We start from the raw sequence: 18,050 nt of genomic DNA on the forward strand, positions 1-18,050 counted from the left end.
ATCCTGTGCTTCAGGGTATGGAAACCTGTCAAAATCACACCCATAGTCAAATCAAATTTAACATATCTTTACAAGATATTTATAACATGCAAATACCTAGAGGCCCTTCTTCTCAGTCACATGAAGATCTCTCATGCTAGGGAAGGAGGGCTCTTTCACACTAGTGAGAATGTGTGCATGGCAGAAGCTGGTTTCACATGTTATATTTGACATGTGACGATTCAGCAGCCCACATCTCCACTCCATGTGCAACAAACAAGCCAACCACACTGCAGCATCTAGGAAGAGTTGTTCGGCAAGCCCGTACAACCACATCCTTACAATCAGCCACTTCTGGCTCAGCAGGATTCTGCCTCAAGAATCCCAGAAAAAGTAATTTTACTTCAACCTTCATTAAAAAAAATAGGAAACTTTTGCTTCATTCACTCCACTCCTTCTTAAGTCTTTTAAGCAGCTCAAGGAGCCTAACAAAACATTTTCTCAAGATAAAACAGATAAGCAGTAAAAATTCCACCTTCAGATTCTTAGGGATCTGCTTCACTCACAAATTTTGTCTCTTGGCACACATCTCATTCAGAAATAAATTATTATACTAGTTTCTTTGAAAAACTTTTCCTTCTTTGTCACTTAAGAGCAATCAGAGACAGGAATTTTCAAATTAGAGAGCTCAGAGCAGAACCACCAAGCACAAGCTGTCTCTCAGGACACTTTTGGAACAACATCCAAAATCACATGCTGAGTGCCCACGCCTGCAGCACCCAAACCTGCGGGGCTCTGTGTGCTAGGGCTGAGCAGCCAGTCTGCAGTGCTGAGGAGGGTCATGTCACCTGAGGGAAAAGGGCAAACAAAAGAAAACCGTTTGGCTTCATCTCAGGAGGCAAACATCTATTGCAAGTTAGAGCTTTCTGGGTAGAATTCACTCCAAATTCTTTTAAACTGGAAAGTTCTAGTGTCAGACAAATAAGTTACCATGGTTTAACTGACTTCCTTCAATAAACTCTGATACCTACCTAGAAGTTGAGATATTATTTCCAAATTTATTTTCTGCCTGAGGTCAGTGCATTAATAGATACAACATACACCTCATTTCCTGACAAAGTAATATTAAGCACTTCTCAGAGTGGATGCACACAGCACTACATGTTGAACAAAAAGTCAAGTCAGATGATGAACATCTTTCAGTGTTTCAAGGAACATTCCCTATTTTTTTTTTGCTACAAAAGAACCTTCAAGTTATATAGTAGGTAGAAAAGCTCATGAAGTTTACAACAAAGGCTTCTGTGAGCTAAAGGAATTTTAATTTGAAAGGGCAATTTTATCCTGTACCAGAAGTCGTATATACCTGGTAATATGATATAAAAATATAATAACATACTTGTATATTTTTAAGGAAGAAGATTCATTTATGACCATAAAATATTTTCCTGCTTAAGCTCCATGAGCACAGTAAGCACTTTATTTATCCTTTAAAAAGTGGTGTTTTTTTTTTTTTTTAATGCTTAATATTTGATTGAAGCAATACTTTTACAGCAATAGCAAAAAGTAAATTACACACAAGTCTGGCACAAGTCCCTGTTAATCTGATAACCCACAAACTGTCCCCACTACCAAGGACTCCAATTACAGTGAATAACAAAGATATGCGGGGAATTGAAGGGGGGACAACATCTGTTTGATTGACATGTGCCTTTCCTGGAAAAATGCATGTCCATAATCCTAAAGAGTTTGACAGCACTACTACAACCCAGTTCTTACAGAAAAAAAATTCATATCTTCACTACAGTTGTAGCAGTTGTAGCAGTTTACCCATACATTTGTGCTGAAGAACAATTCTGAACCTGCATGACTCTGTCTTCCCGTAATGCATTAAGTCTCTGTTCACACAGCCAGTTAAATGTCACATATGATCTTTCCCACTATTGCCATAGAAATGCTACAGGAAAGAGCATTTTTTGCCACTCGTTGCATAAACCCTTCTGTGTTTCATTATATGTATTATTATATGTATTATAGATGTATTATATTACTGGCAAAGCTGTTAGGTTGTTCTGCTGTTAGTATTCTACTGAGAGCAAACATAACTTATCAACTGCCTGACTGCTTCTTGAGAAATAGGTATCAGTTTACCCCATTGAATTACTACACCTGTTTGAATTTTGGTCACTCCATCAGAGCAGCAAGCTAGCCTGAGGAACTTTCAACACTCAGTTTTATTAGCCTACTTGACAAAATTCTCATAGCCTTAGGAGCTTACAAAAAGTGAGACATAAAGAAATACCAAAATAGCAAAAAAAGACTGAAAAATTACATTTTGTGCTATGGCAATTGTAAACACCTACTTCTTTTCTCTCATCATTAAATTTCCTTTTCAGTTTTTTGACTTTTTTTTAATTTAAGCTCTGCACATACTACCTGCTCAGTCCACTCAAACTCCATGAAAGAAACATAAACCTGTAATGAAAGCTATTGCTGAAACTTGATAATAGTAACTACTGATAAACAATGAACATTGCCTTTATGTAACATATGAATAAACACAGAACACCTAAAATAGTAAAACATTATATAGCACGCTGACTGGGAGAACACCAAAGCTAAAAAGGAGAAAAAAAAACAAATTATGAAACACTGAAAAAAAATGTCTGGCTCACCTTCTGTGCCATTGGGTGTCATGGAATTATTATTTATATGGGAGTTATCAAGTTTTGGACCACTGGGGGATTCACTACTACCACTTAGTCGTCTGTGTGGGCTGGCTAGATCCTGCATTTCCATAGACCTGAAAACAAGATGCAACTCGTTTCAGTGACATAAGTCAGCATGAATTACAGAGGAACTGCCTTCATGAGATGCAGCTTGCTATTTATCAACATCCCAGAAACACTTTGTAAAAAATTACTTTTCCCAACTTGGTCTTTTCCAGTGCTTAACTCATGTCGTAGCCCCAAACATGAGTGGCCAGCTACTTTAATTATTTTTGCAGCTTTTAACTAAATAAAACCTAGATTCCAAGTGCTGCACTTTAAAAATTGATGTCATCTCGTATTTTTAAAATACGTACAAAGATGGAATCACCAATATATGAAGATATATAGTCTCTTAAAAACAAATTAACACTCTGCTTTTTCAAGATTTACCACTCAGTGGCAATATAATGGCCCTCCAAAACAAATAAAACACTTGAAGCAATTGTGGAAACCTATCATCTACTGACAGGGAACGAGATATTCCTGATGTATGTGTTTACTCTGGCAAACTACTTAATTGTTCCTCTGTTTCCTTTGAAACAAATGCAGCATTAAAACATTATTATGTCTGCTCACTTGTTTGCTTTGTGGATTACATAAAGCGTGCCCAACTGGGAAGGGATCTGACCGACATACAGCGAGGCCATGCAGGCGCTGGTGTGCCTGAGCACTGCTGTACCTCAGCAGCTGTCGCTCACTCAAAATGAGGAGAGAGCAATTCCCAGCTAAAGCAAAAATTAAACGTTTAAGCGGCACAAAAGCAGCTGAATATTTAAGAGTTGTGCTTTCAACAGGCCAGCAGTCATCACCACCATGACACATCCCTTGGTTGGTGTTGGGGCTTATGACTGAAGTTCCCTACTCTTCTGTTCCTTTATTCCTAAAACTTTTGATATTGTTATTTGACGTACTCATTCAAGCTAATTGCTCCCAGTAGAAACTTCCTAGGTTACTGTGCCTCCAAGGCATTTGAACTAGTAATTTTTCAGTTTAAAAGAAATGCTTAGGCTCTTTTAAAGACTATTAAAATTATATATAAAATTACTCCTGCATTAATGGTATAAATATTCCAAGTGTCATTTCAGGTATAAAGCTTTTGTATTTTAACTGAAATTTTATCACAGATTCTAAACATACATCCTTCATTTAATATTTCTTTACCCAAAACATTCTACACAAAAAGAAGACAATACTGCTATGAGTTCAAAACACCTGCATCAAATATAAACTCAAACAATTTAGTAGAAAAGTTACTTGCTCATGGTTTACAGACTTGGTTGCACACACGTAAAGGCTACGCTCCAACACTTACTCATCTGCTTAATGTGAGAAACAAGAATAAATATTTTACTTATCACTTGAAGTTTAAAGAAATCCGTAACAATAGAAAGCTTGCAAAAAATTAGCATTTTTTTGTTCATTCCTTACCTGCAGCTTGAGGAAACAGCAACATCTGAACTGGTTTGGGACTTCTGCACCTGTAAACCAGGGAAACAAACAGAAGCTTCTATTACTCCACTTTACTATGAGGCCTTAATTTAAAGAAAGGCTATCACTACGGATGACAATTCTGTCCTTTAAATCCAAAGGGAGAGGAGGAGTGTGACGTGCCCCTGAAAGGCATATTGTCTTTAAATTGAAGGCTCAACTGTTGTTTCCCCGGCAGGTCTCTCTCCCTCCTCCCCGCGCCAGGGGACGGCAGCCAAGTGACGGGATAGTGATTCATCAGGGGCCCGTGACAGCTGCACAGGGGCTCACTCCTCCCCCGGCTCGGCTCGGCTCGGCTCGGCTCGGCTCGGCTCGGCTCGGCTCGGCTCGGCTCGGCTGCACCCCGCAAAGGTAACCCCGCCGCACCGCCCGCCAAGGGCAGCGCCAGCCGCTCCTGCCCCGAGCCCCTCAGCATCCTCCGCTGCTCTCATCCCTCCTTCCTCCTTCGGTCCTGACAGATTCTTGCCCTCATCACACTGGTTTTCTTCTTCCTTTGCTCCTCGCCATCCTTCCTCTGTGCCTGGGCCTCAGGGAGCCCACAAGTCAAGCTCACCCCAAAGGCAAGCTGGAGATGCTGATGTTATTTTTGGGGGAGGAGAGGTAGAGAATAACAAGGGGCAAGTCTACCTGTGGTAAAGACCTTCACTATATAGCACACAGCCTGACAGAATCACCTCTAGAAGAAGCCCATCTCCGGCCACGTCAAATAAAAATAAAAACTCCACATGCTATTGCATAGTCTTACTCCTAAAAATTGCAGTTGCTAATGAGATTTCTGATAAAACTACTTAAAAGGATACTTCTGGCTAAATAAATGGGAGGAAGCTGTAGAATTCACCTCTGAGGTTGCTCATGAAGAAAAGGAATCTTTTTTCCACTGGAAAGCCCACCAACAATTTTTTAGTTTAATCAAATGATTCCTTTTATAACTCAGGTGAGTAATAGTTTTCATATTCCATCAGAAAAACTCTGTTGCTTTACTGACAAACCTTAGGCAGTAACAATTGTCAGTGGGTGATAAAATTCAGGTGGAAATATACTCCTAGACAGCGTTAGCTTAAAAGCACACGAAAGCTTCTCTGGGCAAGGTATATATCCTGCCAATGTCTGCAGTGAGGATCGTTCTTGTGCGTTTCCATTCAACCTGAACTGACATCTCTTAAATGATCACAGAGCAAAGACAAGGGAGATGAGGCATTTTAAGTGCCATAAAAATCATCCGAGCAAATCCTACTTATGTGTCTGTAGGGTGGGTTTTTTGTTATTTTTAATCACAGACAGAATTACTACTAGCAAGAGTAAACAACTGCTAGGGGCAGTCAGGCAAGGAAGAACATTACAAATGATGTCAAGAAGCATGCAATAATGCATGCTGAAGAACATCAATCTTTTTATAACTGGGTACTTAAAGTACTGCATAACACGCTTTTCAATACATTGCTGCATGCCAAATCAAACTAGACTAGCAGATAGAGTCAAAACTCTGCATTTTGGTTTAAGGAATTTTTTTCCCCCCTTAGTTCTTTACCCCAGAAACTGCTGCAGAGTGCCTTAGGATATGCTTCTGCTGTTACTTCTAAACACCTGGAAAAAATTATAGGTGAGAACTAAGTTTGCCTACAGAGCTATCTTCACTCCCTCTTGCACAGGATCTTATAAAACCCATCTTTTATAACAGAAAAAAACTCCCTCTTCCAAATGGATGCTTTAACTAACCAATATTTTCCAACATGCACTACACAATTATTTGTACTTGATTCAAATTTTAAAAAAATGTAATCCTCACTATTTTAAGTACCAAATTTTTACAAAAATAGCAACTTCTGTACATTTGAAAATATATACATTATATGCATATATACATGTCCATGTATGTGCATAGCGAGAAAGATCTCATTGATGTAATTGTGGGACAGGGCAAAAAAAAAAAAATCAGCTCATTCACAGTGAATTAAATATATACCTTAAATGTCCTCCAACACTCCAGGATTTGTGAAAGTTCATATCCACAATTTTCATTTTCATTAGACATACTTTAGATATATTCCTTTGTGTCTCAAGGATTATTTAAAACATGTGTTGCACGTTACCAAATTTAAAAATGACTCTTTAATCAAAATAACTTTAAAACAACTAATCCTCACTTAGGCTGGTCAGCTGAATCCACAGAGTGGTCCAGGAAAAATAAATCTACTCTCAAGAATGCGAATGCAGACAACAATTAGACACAGATGTGACTGAAATTAGTTACAGTTTACAAAATGCTACACTTCACATGCTTTCAGTTTTTTATGTGCAGTACAAAATTACAACGTAGTAAGGAACCACACTTATGATGGCCAGTTAATTCATAGAATAAAAACATTTCTGGGTGGTGTGTGCTTGTGCTTTCTCTCATATATTTCCATTTTGTCGACAGGTTTCTGGGCAATTGAAGTTTGGCAACATAACTCACGTATCAAATAAAAAGTGGGGGGGAAAAACCCAAATGCTTGGCCTTATCTGGACAGAAATGGGTCACATTAAAAAAAAAAAAAAAGGAGCTGTCATACCCCCCCCCCCTTCATACTCAATGCTCAGCTTAAACTAAAAATGCCTTATAGGCTAAATGGCATACATGTTCTTCTTATACTTCAAAAACATTACTCTTTATAATTTGATTTTTGTCAGTAACAGTCACATCTTTCTCCTTAATACAGACTGCAGATTGGGCACTATGTAGTACATGGTGAGAAAAAAAGGACAATGATAGCAAAGCTACTTAAAATTCATCCATTTAAGAATCTTAAATCAGTAACATCAAATTCTGATTAGTTAATGAGGTCTTTTAAGTTTGCCCTTTTTTCTAATTAAATTTATAATTCTTCACAGATGTAGGTTTTGTTGATGTTCAATTTGTCTCTCTCATTTTGTTAAACCTCACATAGTACTCCACCAATCCACTGAATAGCCACATTAAATCTGTTAATACCATGCTCTTCAACCCCAGAAATTATTTCCAGAAGGCAAACTTGCTTTGAGAGATCATCAAACAAGACTTAAGGTACACATTTTATCACATTTTCCCTACCACAGAGCTCAGGATGCAGAGGAAAATTCATGACTTTTGCACTGTTTATTATACTTTGCTAAATTACAAATCAAAAGCATCTGACAGAAGATCATGTATGAAGCCAAAAAGTTAATAATGTTCTGTGAAAAGTAAACTGTAAATGGGAAGAGATTCTAAATTTCAGCAGCACAGAGCAAATAAAATATAGGTACTTGTCTAAATTACAGGTTTTCCACAGTATTTTTGCTCGCTAGGAGCAATTTTTTTAATGGCTATAATTTAAAACATTTTTCCAGCTGAAAAGAAATTTTCAAAGTGAAAATAAGAATTTAACCCAGAAAACTATAGCCAGCACACACGTTTTCTCTTAAAATACAGTTCTACTTTAAAGAAGCAAATTTCAAAGACAATGGCAGTTTTCAAACGAGGGTGTTCCTTCTTAGGGAAAAAAAAATCTGTCATTTTTAGGAAGGGGTGGAGGAAGGGAGGGAAAGGGACTTTTTTCCCAACAGCAATCTTTACCTCACTAAAAGAGCAACGCAGTCGGTATCTATGGACATAATGGCTTCAACAGCCAAAATGCTGCAAAACTAAAATGCCAATTGGCTGCAGAAAGGCACCTTGCTGGCAACCCAGGAAACTTGGTAATGCTTTCACTCTTCCAATAATCATACATTGCTGGGCTCCAAGAGGTTGGGCTTTTTCATTAGATATTCACATCAAAGACAAATTGTACTTATTAAAGCAAAAGCAAGTAATTGCAGTTATTAAAATTTTAATTGCCAGTTTAAATGCTTCTGAAGTGCCATCCCGTGTGCTCATTTCATACACTCATGAATGAAACATTTTGAAATCCCCACACTTTCTTCCCCTTAAGAAAGAAATACTACAATGTGACAATACTTCTATTATGACCAGCCATTTAAGAATGTCTTTCTGCTTTTCCAAGATTTTTTTTGGCTCCTGAGAAATATTTCATACTTATTGCAATTCAAACAAAATGATTACTCATTCTTTTTTTCTCCTAAGGTGAAGCATGACTCAAGCCGTCTGTCACTGCGCAGAACTGCTGAGAGGGGATGGCTGCTCATTTCCAGACCCTTCCAGGCCTTGAGAAAACTCTGACAGCAGCGAGGTGCTTGGCTAAAAACTGCATGTCATAAGTTTGTGAGCAACATGAAAACGCTGTGTGCGTACGTGTTCATACACCTGAAATTCTGTAATGTGTCTGCACACACATGTATATGTACTTTAACCAGTGAGTATCCATACAAATGCTACTCGTTTATTTGACACCCCAAAACAGTAGTCCGCACTCTGGCAGATGCTTTGCGAACCATCTCAGTATGGGTTGGAAAATAAAATAATCTTTATACATGGTATCTAATGTTAAAAACTTCCAATGGTACACTGCACCACATTTCCACTTCTCATTCCAAATTTCCCCCGGTGCTCATTTTTAAATTTAAACAAACTACACAAAACACAGTATCATTTTTTTTTCCCGGAAATCTTTTATCTCTTCCGCTTACCTCAGTTTTGAATGTTTGCTTACAGAAGAAAGAAAACCACACCAAACCCCAATCACCTCCAAAGAAGCATTTTTAAGTGCACTAACACCTTTACTTTTCCAGAATCAATCTTGCACTGTAAAGGGCAGTCCTTCCTCTTGGTGTTTGAAACACCAAGAGAATGTTTGGTGGGTCTTGGTTGCTCAAAAGGAAGACATTAATTTAACGAGACTTCAGAAGGTCTTTAACTTCCTTGTTCTAAGATCACCGTTCTGAATAAGCCACCTAAAATGTCAATAAACGTCGGATATTTCAGTTGTGTAGATGTTTATTCTATCATCTTGAAAAGTTCTCCTGTGGGGATCTGCATGTTTTCCTTGGTGTTTGGAAAATTTAAACATATTGAGCAAAAGGATTTCCTGCTTCAGAAAGCACTGTCAAAATCTCTGTCAGGCATTCTTCCTCCCAATTTTTTTATTATTTTTCTCACGCTCTCATGTCTCTTTCAACAAGGTCTGCTGGTTTCGTACCGTACGTGCCGATTTCCACCCCCCATTTAATATCTCCCCATCACGTTACTCCTATCTGCCGAACCATTAGCACTCGAGGAAATCAAGCAGGAGAATCCCTAAACCTGGCTGATCACAAAACAGAACCTCCTAACATCTGTTTTGTGGGAAGCCTACAAACCCCAGCCTGAACTACGGCCAAAATTAACTGCAGTGATTTATAACTGAGCGCCGCTCTCCTCCGGAGCGGCAGAACGCGCGGAAAGCGCCGCTGCCCCTCGGCACCGCCCGGGACCCCGCGCCCCTCGGCAGCCGGGCTGCGGCAGCGGCCCCCTTTCCCCGCTGCTGTCCTCCCCGGTGCTTCGCCCGACCCGCTGTCCCGGCCGCTGTCCGTGCCCCCGGTACTCACGGTGCCGGCGCAGCTCCGTGGGTCAGAGAGCGGCGGGCGCGCCTCCCATGGCGCGGCGGGGCAGGAGCGCCCCGGGGCCGGGCCGCGCCGGGCCGGGCTGGGCAGACAAAGCGCGGCCAAGAGAGGCTGCCTGCAGCCCCGCCGTCTGTTTGCTCAGCCGTGTGTGTCTGCCCAGGCAGTGCCTGGGGGCACGCCGCGGCTCCCGCGCCCGCTTTCCTTTCTCACTCCCCTTCGCCTTCTTTTTTTCTTTTTTTTTTTTTTTTCTTTTCTTCTTTTCCCCTTTGGGTTTTGTTTTTGTTTTTGTAATGCAAACCGCAGCTATTCTCTTGTCCCAGCCTTATTGGTTTAAAAGCAACAACTGCAATGAGGCTTGCGCGGTCTGAAGTCAGCTTTCCTGCACGGGCGAAACGCAGCCGGGGCTGCCGCGCTCCGCCGCGGAAACTGCGCGCCCCTGGCCCCCGGCCGCCCCCTCCGCCCCCTGCCCGGTCGACAGGGCCCCCCTCCTTTGCACCTTCCTCAGCCTCACCCCAGAAAAAACTCTTGAAAATCCCTCGGGTCCCTCCTCATTTAGAAAGCTGAATTGCCCGTAGATGCGTCCCCTCTTGTAAACTGGGTTTAAACTAAAGCCGTCCTAATAGAATAACCGGAATTACACCAACATTATATCAATGAGAGAAGCTAAATAGGGATACTCATAGAGGCTCTTAAGCATACAACCAGCGTGCGCGTCCGGACATGCCGTTTTGATTGGATATGTAACAGATTTGTTCTCAAATATCTGAGATTCTTGCAACCTTGTAAAGAAAGGGTCTGCTAAAACTATTTAAGCTACCCTTCTCCAATTTAAGGGTATTTATTAAATAAAATATCTGGAACTTTTAAAATGGTTTAAACCACTTAAACCATTAAATACCTGCGTGCCTAAAAACAATTGCAAATATAGCCAAATTCGAATTTTAATTATTATTAATCACTTACTAAAGTTTTAAAATTTGAAACTGTATAAAGGCTGTTTCCACAGACCATATAAATGTTTCCAAAGAAGGGAGAGATGGTTGCGCAGAGTTAAATTTGTGCATTAAGTAACCTTAGCTTTTACCAATCAATAGGTAATTAAGTAATTTAATTAGCAAGCCATTAAACTGAAATGGGTTTATGATGCTTTTCTATTACAGAACTTTTAGTTGCTCATAATTAAAAAAAAAAACCCTAACTCTTTCGAAAATACATACATTATGTTAAAAAACATTATAACATACATAGTAACTAAATTTGACCAGCATTCTCCAGAGCATTTCCACTATGCAGACAGTATCTTTCACTTCATGTAACACTAATTGCTCTACACTGTTTTTCAGTGCACATAATCCAAATATGATGAGGAAAACAGCGTAACGATTCCTAGTACCAAAAAAGAAGTCTTAATACCACGCCAGGTCTAAAGTACTAAATTTTAAAAAACCAAAACAAAACCAAAAATCATCAAACCCCCCCCCCAACTTTATACTGTATAAACAGATTGAAACAGAACTTTTTTACTTTTTTTCTCTTAACAAAAACCTGTGGTTATTCACTGCTAATATATCCTTACCTTCAATTAACTAATCTGTGAATGTGAAAGCAATACTTCTAGAGGAGAAATATCTTCTGGCTACTACATCCCAGTAAGTGAGACATTATTTTGCAGCAAGTACATTGGGAATACTTCAGGAAAGCAGATCGGTTTGCAAAGCTACAAGTCAACCTCGAGCTGAAAACGCACCTAGGATTTCATTTTGTTTAGCGGAGAAAAGGGATCTCGGGACAGTCACACACCATATATGGGAAGCCAGGTCAAAATAAGCAGCTTTCGATTGGGCCCGTCTGCGTAGCCAGCACAAACACAATCCCATCACTTCTTCGGAGTCACAAACCACAGCTCACGCCAAGAAAACTATTTATCGTGTTCTATATTAAACTGTGAAAGAAATGCAAATTACTTACTATGGAGTCACGCAGTTTTATCAGGTAAAAGTCACTGAAGCCCTGAAGCACGAGGCTACGCAATCATTCTGAACTATATGCTTTTTTGGAACAGCCACAATCTTCTGGAAAATGCTTACCACTGAATTCTTTAGCAGTGTTAATAAGATCATTTTTTAAAAGCCCTACCCAATCTGATATAAAGACACATCTTGCTTCACTGACTGTAGGAGCTACATCTATTAAAAGTATAATATCAGGCACAGACTTTAATAAAGCAGAAGTTCATTTTTTTTCCTAGAAAAACTCAAAAAATATTATATTGTTGTTGAGAGGTACAAGCTAACACTGGAAAATGTAACTCAAAACCCTTTTTCAAAAACAGTGATACTTAAATGTTGTTATGGAAATAAAAAAATATTTAAAAAGAAGACTGTGACTTCAATGATGCATGCAAATTTTAGCGTAAATCTATTTCATTCCATTACTGAAAATAAAAACACACCAAAACCAAACAGCACAAATATATGAATAAATTTTAGTATTATAAATGTAAAGGTGACCGAAACAGGCTTACTGTTGTCTAGTTTGTAGTCCCTACTGGGAGTTATATCTAAGTAATAACTTCAGGAGTGTGCCCAGTCTCTGTATTTAATTAAAGTAAGACAGATCCCCACACACACGCACAGAGCTTGATGATGTGAGGATAAACATGGGATAAATTACACAGAGGCTAAGATGATCAGAAAAAGGGTGTTGGCGATGCATTGCAAGAAAAGAATCAGCTTTGAATTTTTAATCTCTTCTGTAGTATGGCATGTAGGCAGTATGGGAACTGAAGCCATATAAGTGATCTAGATGGGGGATATGAGATAAAGTGGGGTCCTCTGTGTTTATACAGCCATTAAAGAGTGCCTTAAAGTTCTTTATCAGATGTCTGAAGATTGGACTTCAGATCAGTGTATATCATTACCCCGTGATAGGGTCTAACCTATGAACTTATCCTACAGCTGATACCATGGACCAGATCCTCATTTGGTTCAAGTGAGTGCAGTTCTTTTTATTTCAATAGGTAATCTAATTATGACAGCTGAGTACTGCACCGATTTGAAACCTTCTTAAAAGAGGTTTGTTTACTTATCTTTTGGGGTTTGCTCTTCCCAGTAACTGCATACCAAATCAGTGCAGGGTGGGTTGTTGGTCACTGGCACCCAACATCATTTTCAAACCACAATTGCACTAACACTGGGTTTGGAATGGAGATTTCATTGGGATTTGCATATGTTTACATCATGCCTAAATTTGTCCTGATTCTGCATTCCCATTAATGCAGCTGGCATCTCAAGAGTCCTAAGAAGTGAAGGACCAGGCCTATTACATAACATCAAATGCACAACAAGCCACTGGGTATATTATTACAACCATTACTCATGCAATATGGTTTTAACTTCATATGCAGTGTCACACACTTGTTTTAGCACAAGTAAAATGGGTCCATCTGGAGCACAACATTTACTGGGCTCTTAGGTGCCACGATTACAGATGTTCTGGTAATTAAGAAAAATTAGATGTAAGATGGATATGGAACAGTGGGATGTTCATATGTTTGTCTCCAAGCAGGAAATACTACTGAAATATTTAATATTAGAAATAGGCCTAGGAAGACCACACTCCACTAAAGTAAAAGATGTATCCCATTGCTCCTGAGAGCCACCACCTGGCTCTTCCCATAACAACTGCAGTGCAACGTCAGAACCCTCTGAAGCAGCAATATCCCTCCTATGCCTCCATACAAGTTTTATCTTACACATAGCAGCTGTTGCCTAGAGACATCCCTGGCTGGAACAGAAGTTTGCAGCATTTGACAGGAGCCCGTATTTTCTCATGCTACTCATGTGAGCAAAAGCAGAAAGACCTTGGTAAATACAAGCAGTAAAAGTGACAGAAATCAACCACTTAAAGTGTTCTGTCCAAAAACTATCAGTGTGCCTTAGTAGAACAATTTACTTATATTCTTTCAAGATATATTGGATAAAATTCATACTGAACTAAGGTCTGTGTGTAATGTATTATAAGAAAAGGTATGTGCTGTTAGCCATGGTTCTTAGCCAAAACACATATGAACTGTTGGCCCCAGTTTGCTAGTTTTGCTAGTTTGCATGCAGTTGTAGTTGTTATCAATCCATCATTTCAGTACAAATTACAAAACCATTTAGTATAATTAAAAATAGGAATTAGTAATCTTTATTAATCTTAAGTAGATGCTGCTTTAGCTTTTTGAATGAATGCATGACTTACATATGATTCTGAAATAGCTGACAGCTATGACATAAACAAATGCAGAGACTGCCCACAGAAGAAGCATTCGAAGTCTAGTTTGAAAGGCAATCCCTTAGTGTATCTCAATTTTTCACTCTCCAAAGTGAAAGTATGCTTTTTTTTCCCAGTAGATTTCTTGCATCTTTAAAGCATTATGTTAAAGTGAGGAAAAAATAGTGAGTGTATATATATATATATATATATATATATATTTCCAAGCATCTGTAGTGTAAATTATATATATACTCAGTACTCTAAATGCAAAATAAAAAAGTAGTTTGTCAGGGTGAAGGAAACTTTTCCTAGGTGAATTTAAACTTAAATGTATCTAATACTATAATTTCCCTTTGGGAATTTTTTAACACTCTAAATTACTTGTGTCTTCTAGAAATCTTGGAAAGGGAATGATTGACACACAAAAATACTGAAAAGCTTTGGTCTCCACATTATCTGAAGTACTTATTCTACCCAAAAGTGATGGGTTTTCCCTAAAGACTGAGACACCAGGTCTGTGACATCCTGAGGGCAGAGCTCTGAGTTCTACTGCAGGTTTAAGAGTAGTGTAGCTTTTCCAACTACAACAGTCCTCATGTTAGCAATGTCTTAGCTATTAAATTGAGCTATAGAAAATTATCTTCCATTTTCCAATAAAGTTCAAGAGTTTTACAGGGGGATTTTTAATACTGTCTGAACACCTAAGAATAAGTGGAGTGTTACTTTTATTTGTTGCACAATAACCTCTGCTCAAAAGACACATAAACATGCAACTGTTTATAAAAGAAGTTCTGCTGAAGACAAGAATGTGTCTGAAGAAAGTTATTTGAAGAATTATCAGTTTACAAGATAGGGGGTGAAATGAAGGGAGTAAATTGCAAGCTGTGAGCTTCCTTAAAAAACAGTTAATTTTTCTAATTGACATTCAGGCTTTTACTCCATCTCAGCATGGAAACATAACTGCCTAAACTCTGAAAAAAATAATCCTTCACTGTGATACGTGAATAATAATTTGCTTATAAAAATGAAAAAGTCAAATCAAATGCACCACTGATGATGAGAAGCAGCTTGCTAGCATTCTAAGGGGTGATAAAAGCTATAATCAGTAGTTCCTCAGAAGACTGGGTTGCAGGAAGAGCACACTACAAATGAGAGATTACCAGTGAGCTGACAAAATAATCAAGTCCTGTTGTTCTGTAAAGACTATAAAACACATCATTTCACACACATGTCATTTTTCCATAGCTCATCCTCCCACGACTGTTTAGGCCTTCCTCATCTTTCATTCAGTGCTACTAGAATAAAAGTAGGACTTTAAAACCATTGCAATTTTTTTTTCACAGCAATAACTTACATTTTTGCCAGTGATATAAATACAGCACCCTGTATGACATGTGTCAGCTCAGTAATACTAGATTGCCTTTTTTTCCAACTTTTTCCCACTTACATGAACAAAAACAGTTTTCTCAGCACCTCCTGTAAGGTGAAAAAGTAGATGGACAGTTCCTCTTTGTTTTTCAATTCTGAATTAAGGTCATAATCAGAATACTCCGCTAGAAAAAGATGTTTGTTCTTTAACCACAGAAACAATAGGGGTTTTTTTGTTGTAAATTCCATTTTGCTTTTATTTCCTAAATGCATTTTGTATTTTTCTCTGGAGTGTTATTCATGTCACTGTTCAACAGTAGATGGAGCAGTGGATCATTACTGTATTTTAGTTATTTGTGCCAATTATTACATAATTTGATGACATGTAAGGTGGCACAAAAACCCCAAGAATTATTATATAGAGAAAATAATTATTGATTAAAGCATTTTGAATTAGAAAGAATATTGAAAGAACAGCAACCCAAGCTCACTTTGACAAATTATTAAGACAAACCTGTATTTATGACTAATCAATACACATTCAAATTACAAACATTCCATTAGCTGAATACAGTGAATATGTACATCCTTAACTTTGAAATATTCAGTCACACAAATTTTTCTTTTGGTGATCTGAATATCTTCTCAAAGGGACATGCATAAATATTCCCCACTGTGGGCCTTGTAATGAAAAGGACAAAGTGGAAATCTAAGTTAACATAGTCCTGTGACTTATTTATACTTGCAATGATGTTTTTCCCAGAAACTGTTTTTAGGTAATTTAACACAATAGCTTCTTCTAAAGCTTATAGTAACCATATCATGAGCATCAATTGTTCAGCAGAAGCTAGATTCTCACCTATGTGTAATCATCTAAAATTAAAGATTTAGTCGAAGATGATCATCCAAACCTTCATCCTCAGGGGAGAGAGAAAGACACTTCCAGTCAATGCAGGGGACCCAATTTCGAGGTTTCCCCTCCCTGTAGACACAGATGATGGACTGAAGCTGCTCTCAGGTTTTGGTGGCTACAAGCTGCCCCAAGAATCCAGACTTTGTCCAACCCAACAGTATAATTTCCCTCAAAATCAATTGGGTCTCAATAGTAATTGTATTCACAGAAATTTCAAAATAGAGCATTCAGCTCCATTTTGAAACTTCGTATAATTACTGACTCAGACTGCCAATATTTGTTGTTACAAATCAAGGCCAAAGGAAAACTTCTCAGATGGCTTCAAAGACCCAGTTCTCATCTCCAAGCCCAGCTCCCTCCCCCGCTTCCTTCCAGCAGCATTAACTTTTTCTCTGCAATCTCACGAAAAGGAAAAAGAGTAACCTCTAAAGCTGTTTTAGACTGAAGGTCAGAATTCAAAGGATTGGTAACTTTATCCACGGAGCCTTGCAATCACATTGCTATTGGAAACACACCCAGAAGCACCAGCACGCGAGATGTTTTTATTAAGCAATGTCAATAGGTACGAGACTTGAAGGTTGGTTTGTTGGGGCTTTTTTCCCATAGCGTAAGGTTTATCAAGACTCATATTTGCAAGAGATCAAATTGTTTTCTGCCACTGAATTTTAGTTTAACATTCTCTCAGGTAAGGAAACTGGGCTCTGTGTTACATGCTAATGAAAACAGCAGCTTTGGTTTGTTTATCTAAATACTTAAAGAGAGGCACCTCTTGCAGCCAAAATGTAAACAAAGCTTAAACTCTTTTTACTACTTGGATACTTCCAGGCTACTAATATGGATTTTTTTTTTAAATTAATGGCATTATACAGATTATCCTGCTTTAATATATACCCTTCTGAAGAAATATTTAATTCTTAAACCAATTATTCATAATTACACTTTGAGCTCACAAACACAAGATAACAGATCCCTTTCAAACCTGGGCTCAAGGGGGAAAAAATTCAGACAGCAGTCAGAAATTTTGTCCCTGCAAACCTGTCACTAATTTAAAGGGAAATAGGTTAAAACAAGAATTTTAAGTGAGTTTCACAAGAATTAAGAACAAGCAAAATTGTGATTCCAGTATCTAAAAAACAAATCCTATACCTTGCCCGTCTGTCTTGTACCACATCTGCATGCCCAAAAGAGAGAAGCATTCATATCCACCCAAGCTATTCAGCTGAGGAAGTTCTGAAAATGCATCTTTAGGGATGCCTTGTCTTGCACAATGTAGGAATCTCCATACACAGTCCCCCCCTATTAAAAGGTGTTGCTAAACTAGGCCCAGACAAACAAAAATGCATCTTGCACTGGATGCCAGTTCATGAGCTGAGAGACACAGCATGGATGCTGCAGAGGCAGAGGCAGAAAAGACACTCTTTTTTGTCTGTACCAGGTACAGACACTCTGTGTCCTGTTCTCCTTATGCAATATCATAAGGAGAACAGGACACAGAGCTACACACAACAGCAGACAACTGCATGAAGAACTTGAAGTAAAGTTGAGTAACCTGGTTTTAACTCTCATTATTTGATTTTTAAAAAATTGCCTTCTGTCTGCTTACAGTATAGGGAATGAGTCAAGTGCAACTCAGAAATGCTGATTTGTCTTTAGTGAATCTAGTGCTGCTGTGATTACAAGCAGGGTATTTTTTGTAACCAGGCTGATTTTTAATAGCTCTTTTGGAAAGTGCAAAAGACAAAATTAGAGACACTTTGGAAAATTTATTAGCTTTAGTA

The 18,050-nt window shown here is 38.5% G+C and overlaps 1 protein-coding gene and 1 long non-coding RNA gene across 9 annotated transcripts in view; one reads left to right on the plus strand and one right to left on the minus strand.

Annotated features, from left to right (window-relative positions):
- EYA1 (EYA transcriptional coactivator and phosphatase 1) overlaps positions 1 to 18,050 on the minus strand; it is a 159,212-nt gene that overhangs the window by 81,495 nt on the left and 59,667 nt on the right. For 3 of the 8 annotated variants that reach the window (XM_059862073.1, XM_059862080.1, XM_059862063.1), the window contains exons 3-5: positions 4,176 to 4,225; positions 2,652 to 2,779; positions 765 to 827 (exon numbers count right to left, since the gene is read on the minus strand). In XM_059862073.1, the coding sequence (XP_059718056.1) occupies positions 765 to 827; positions 2,652 to 2,779; positions 4,176 to 4,225 (241 nt within the window). Of the gene's footprint in view, positions 1 to 764; positions 828 to 2,651; positions 2,780 to 4,175; positions 4,226 to 9,716; positions 9,838 to 11,307; positions 11,491 to 18,050 lie in introns of those variants that run through there. The other 5 variants (XM_059862108.1, XM_059862097.1, XM_059862089.1 and 2 more) reach the window with 3 other exon arrangements.
- On the plus strand, positions 4,411 to 9,113 carry LOC132335522 (uncharacterized). The gene is made up of 2 exons (XR_009488676.1): positions 4,411 to 4,586; positions 8,317 to 9,113. It is a non-coding gene; the product is annotated as an uncharacterized LOC132335522 (long non-coding RNA).

The sequence above is a fragment of the Haemorhous mexicanus genome, chromosome 1 (genome assembly GCF_027477595.1).
Source record: "Haemorhous mexicanus isolate bHaeMex1 chromosome 1, bHaeMex1.pri, whole genome shotgun sequence".
NCBI classification, from domain to species: Eukaryota; Metazoa; Chordata; class Aves; order Passeriformes; family Fringillidae; genus Haemorhous; species Haemorhous mexicanus.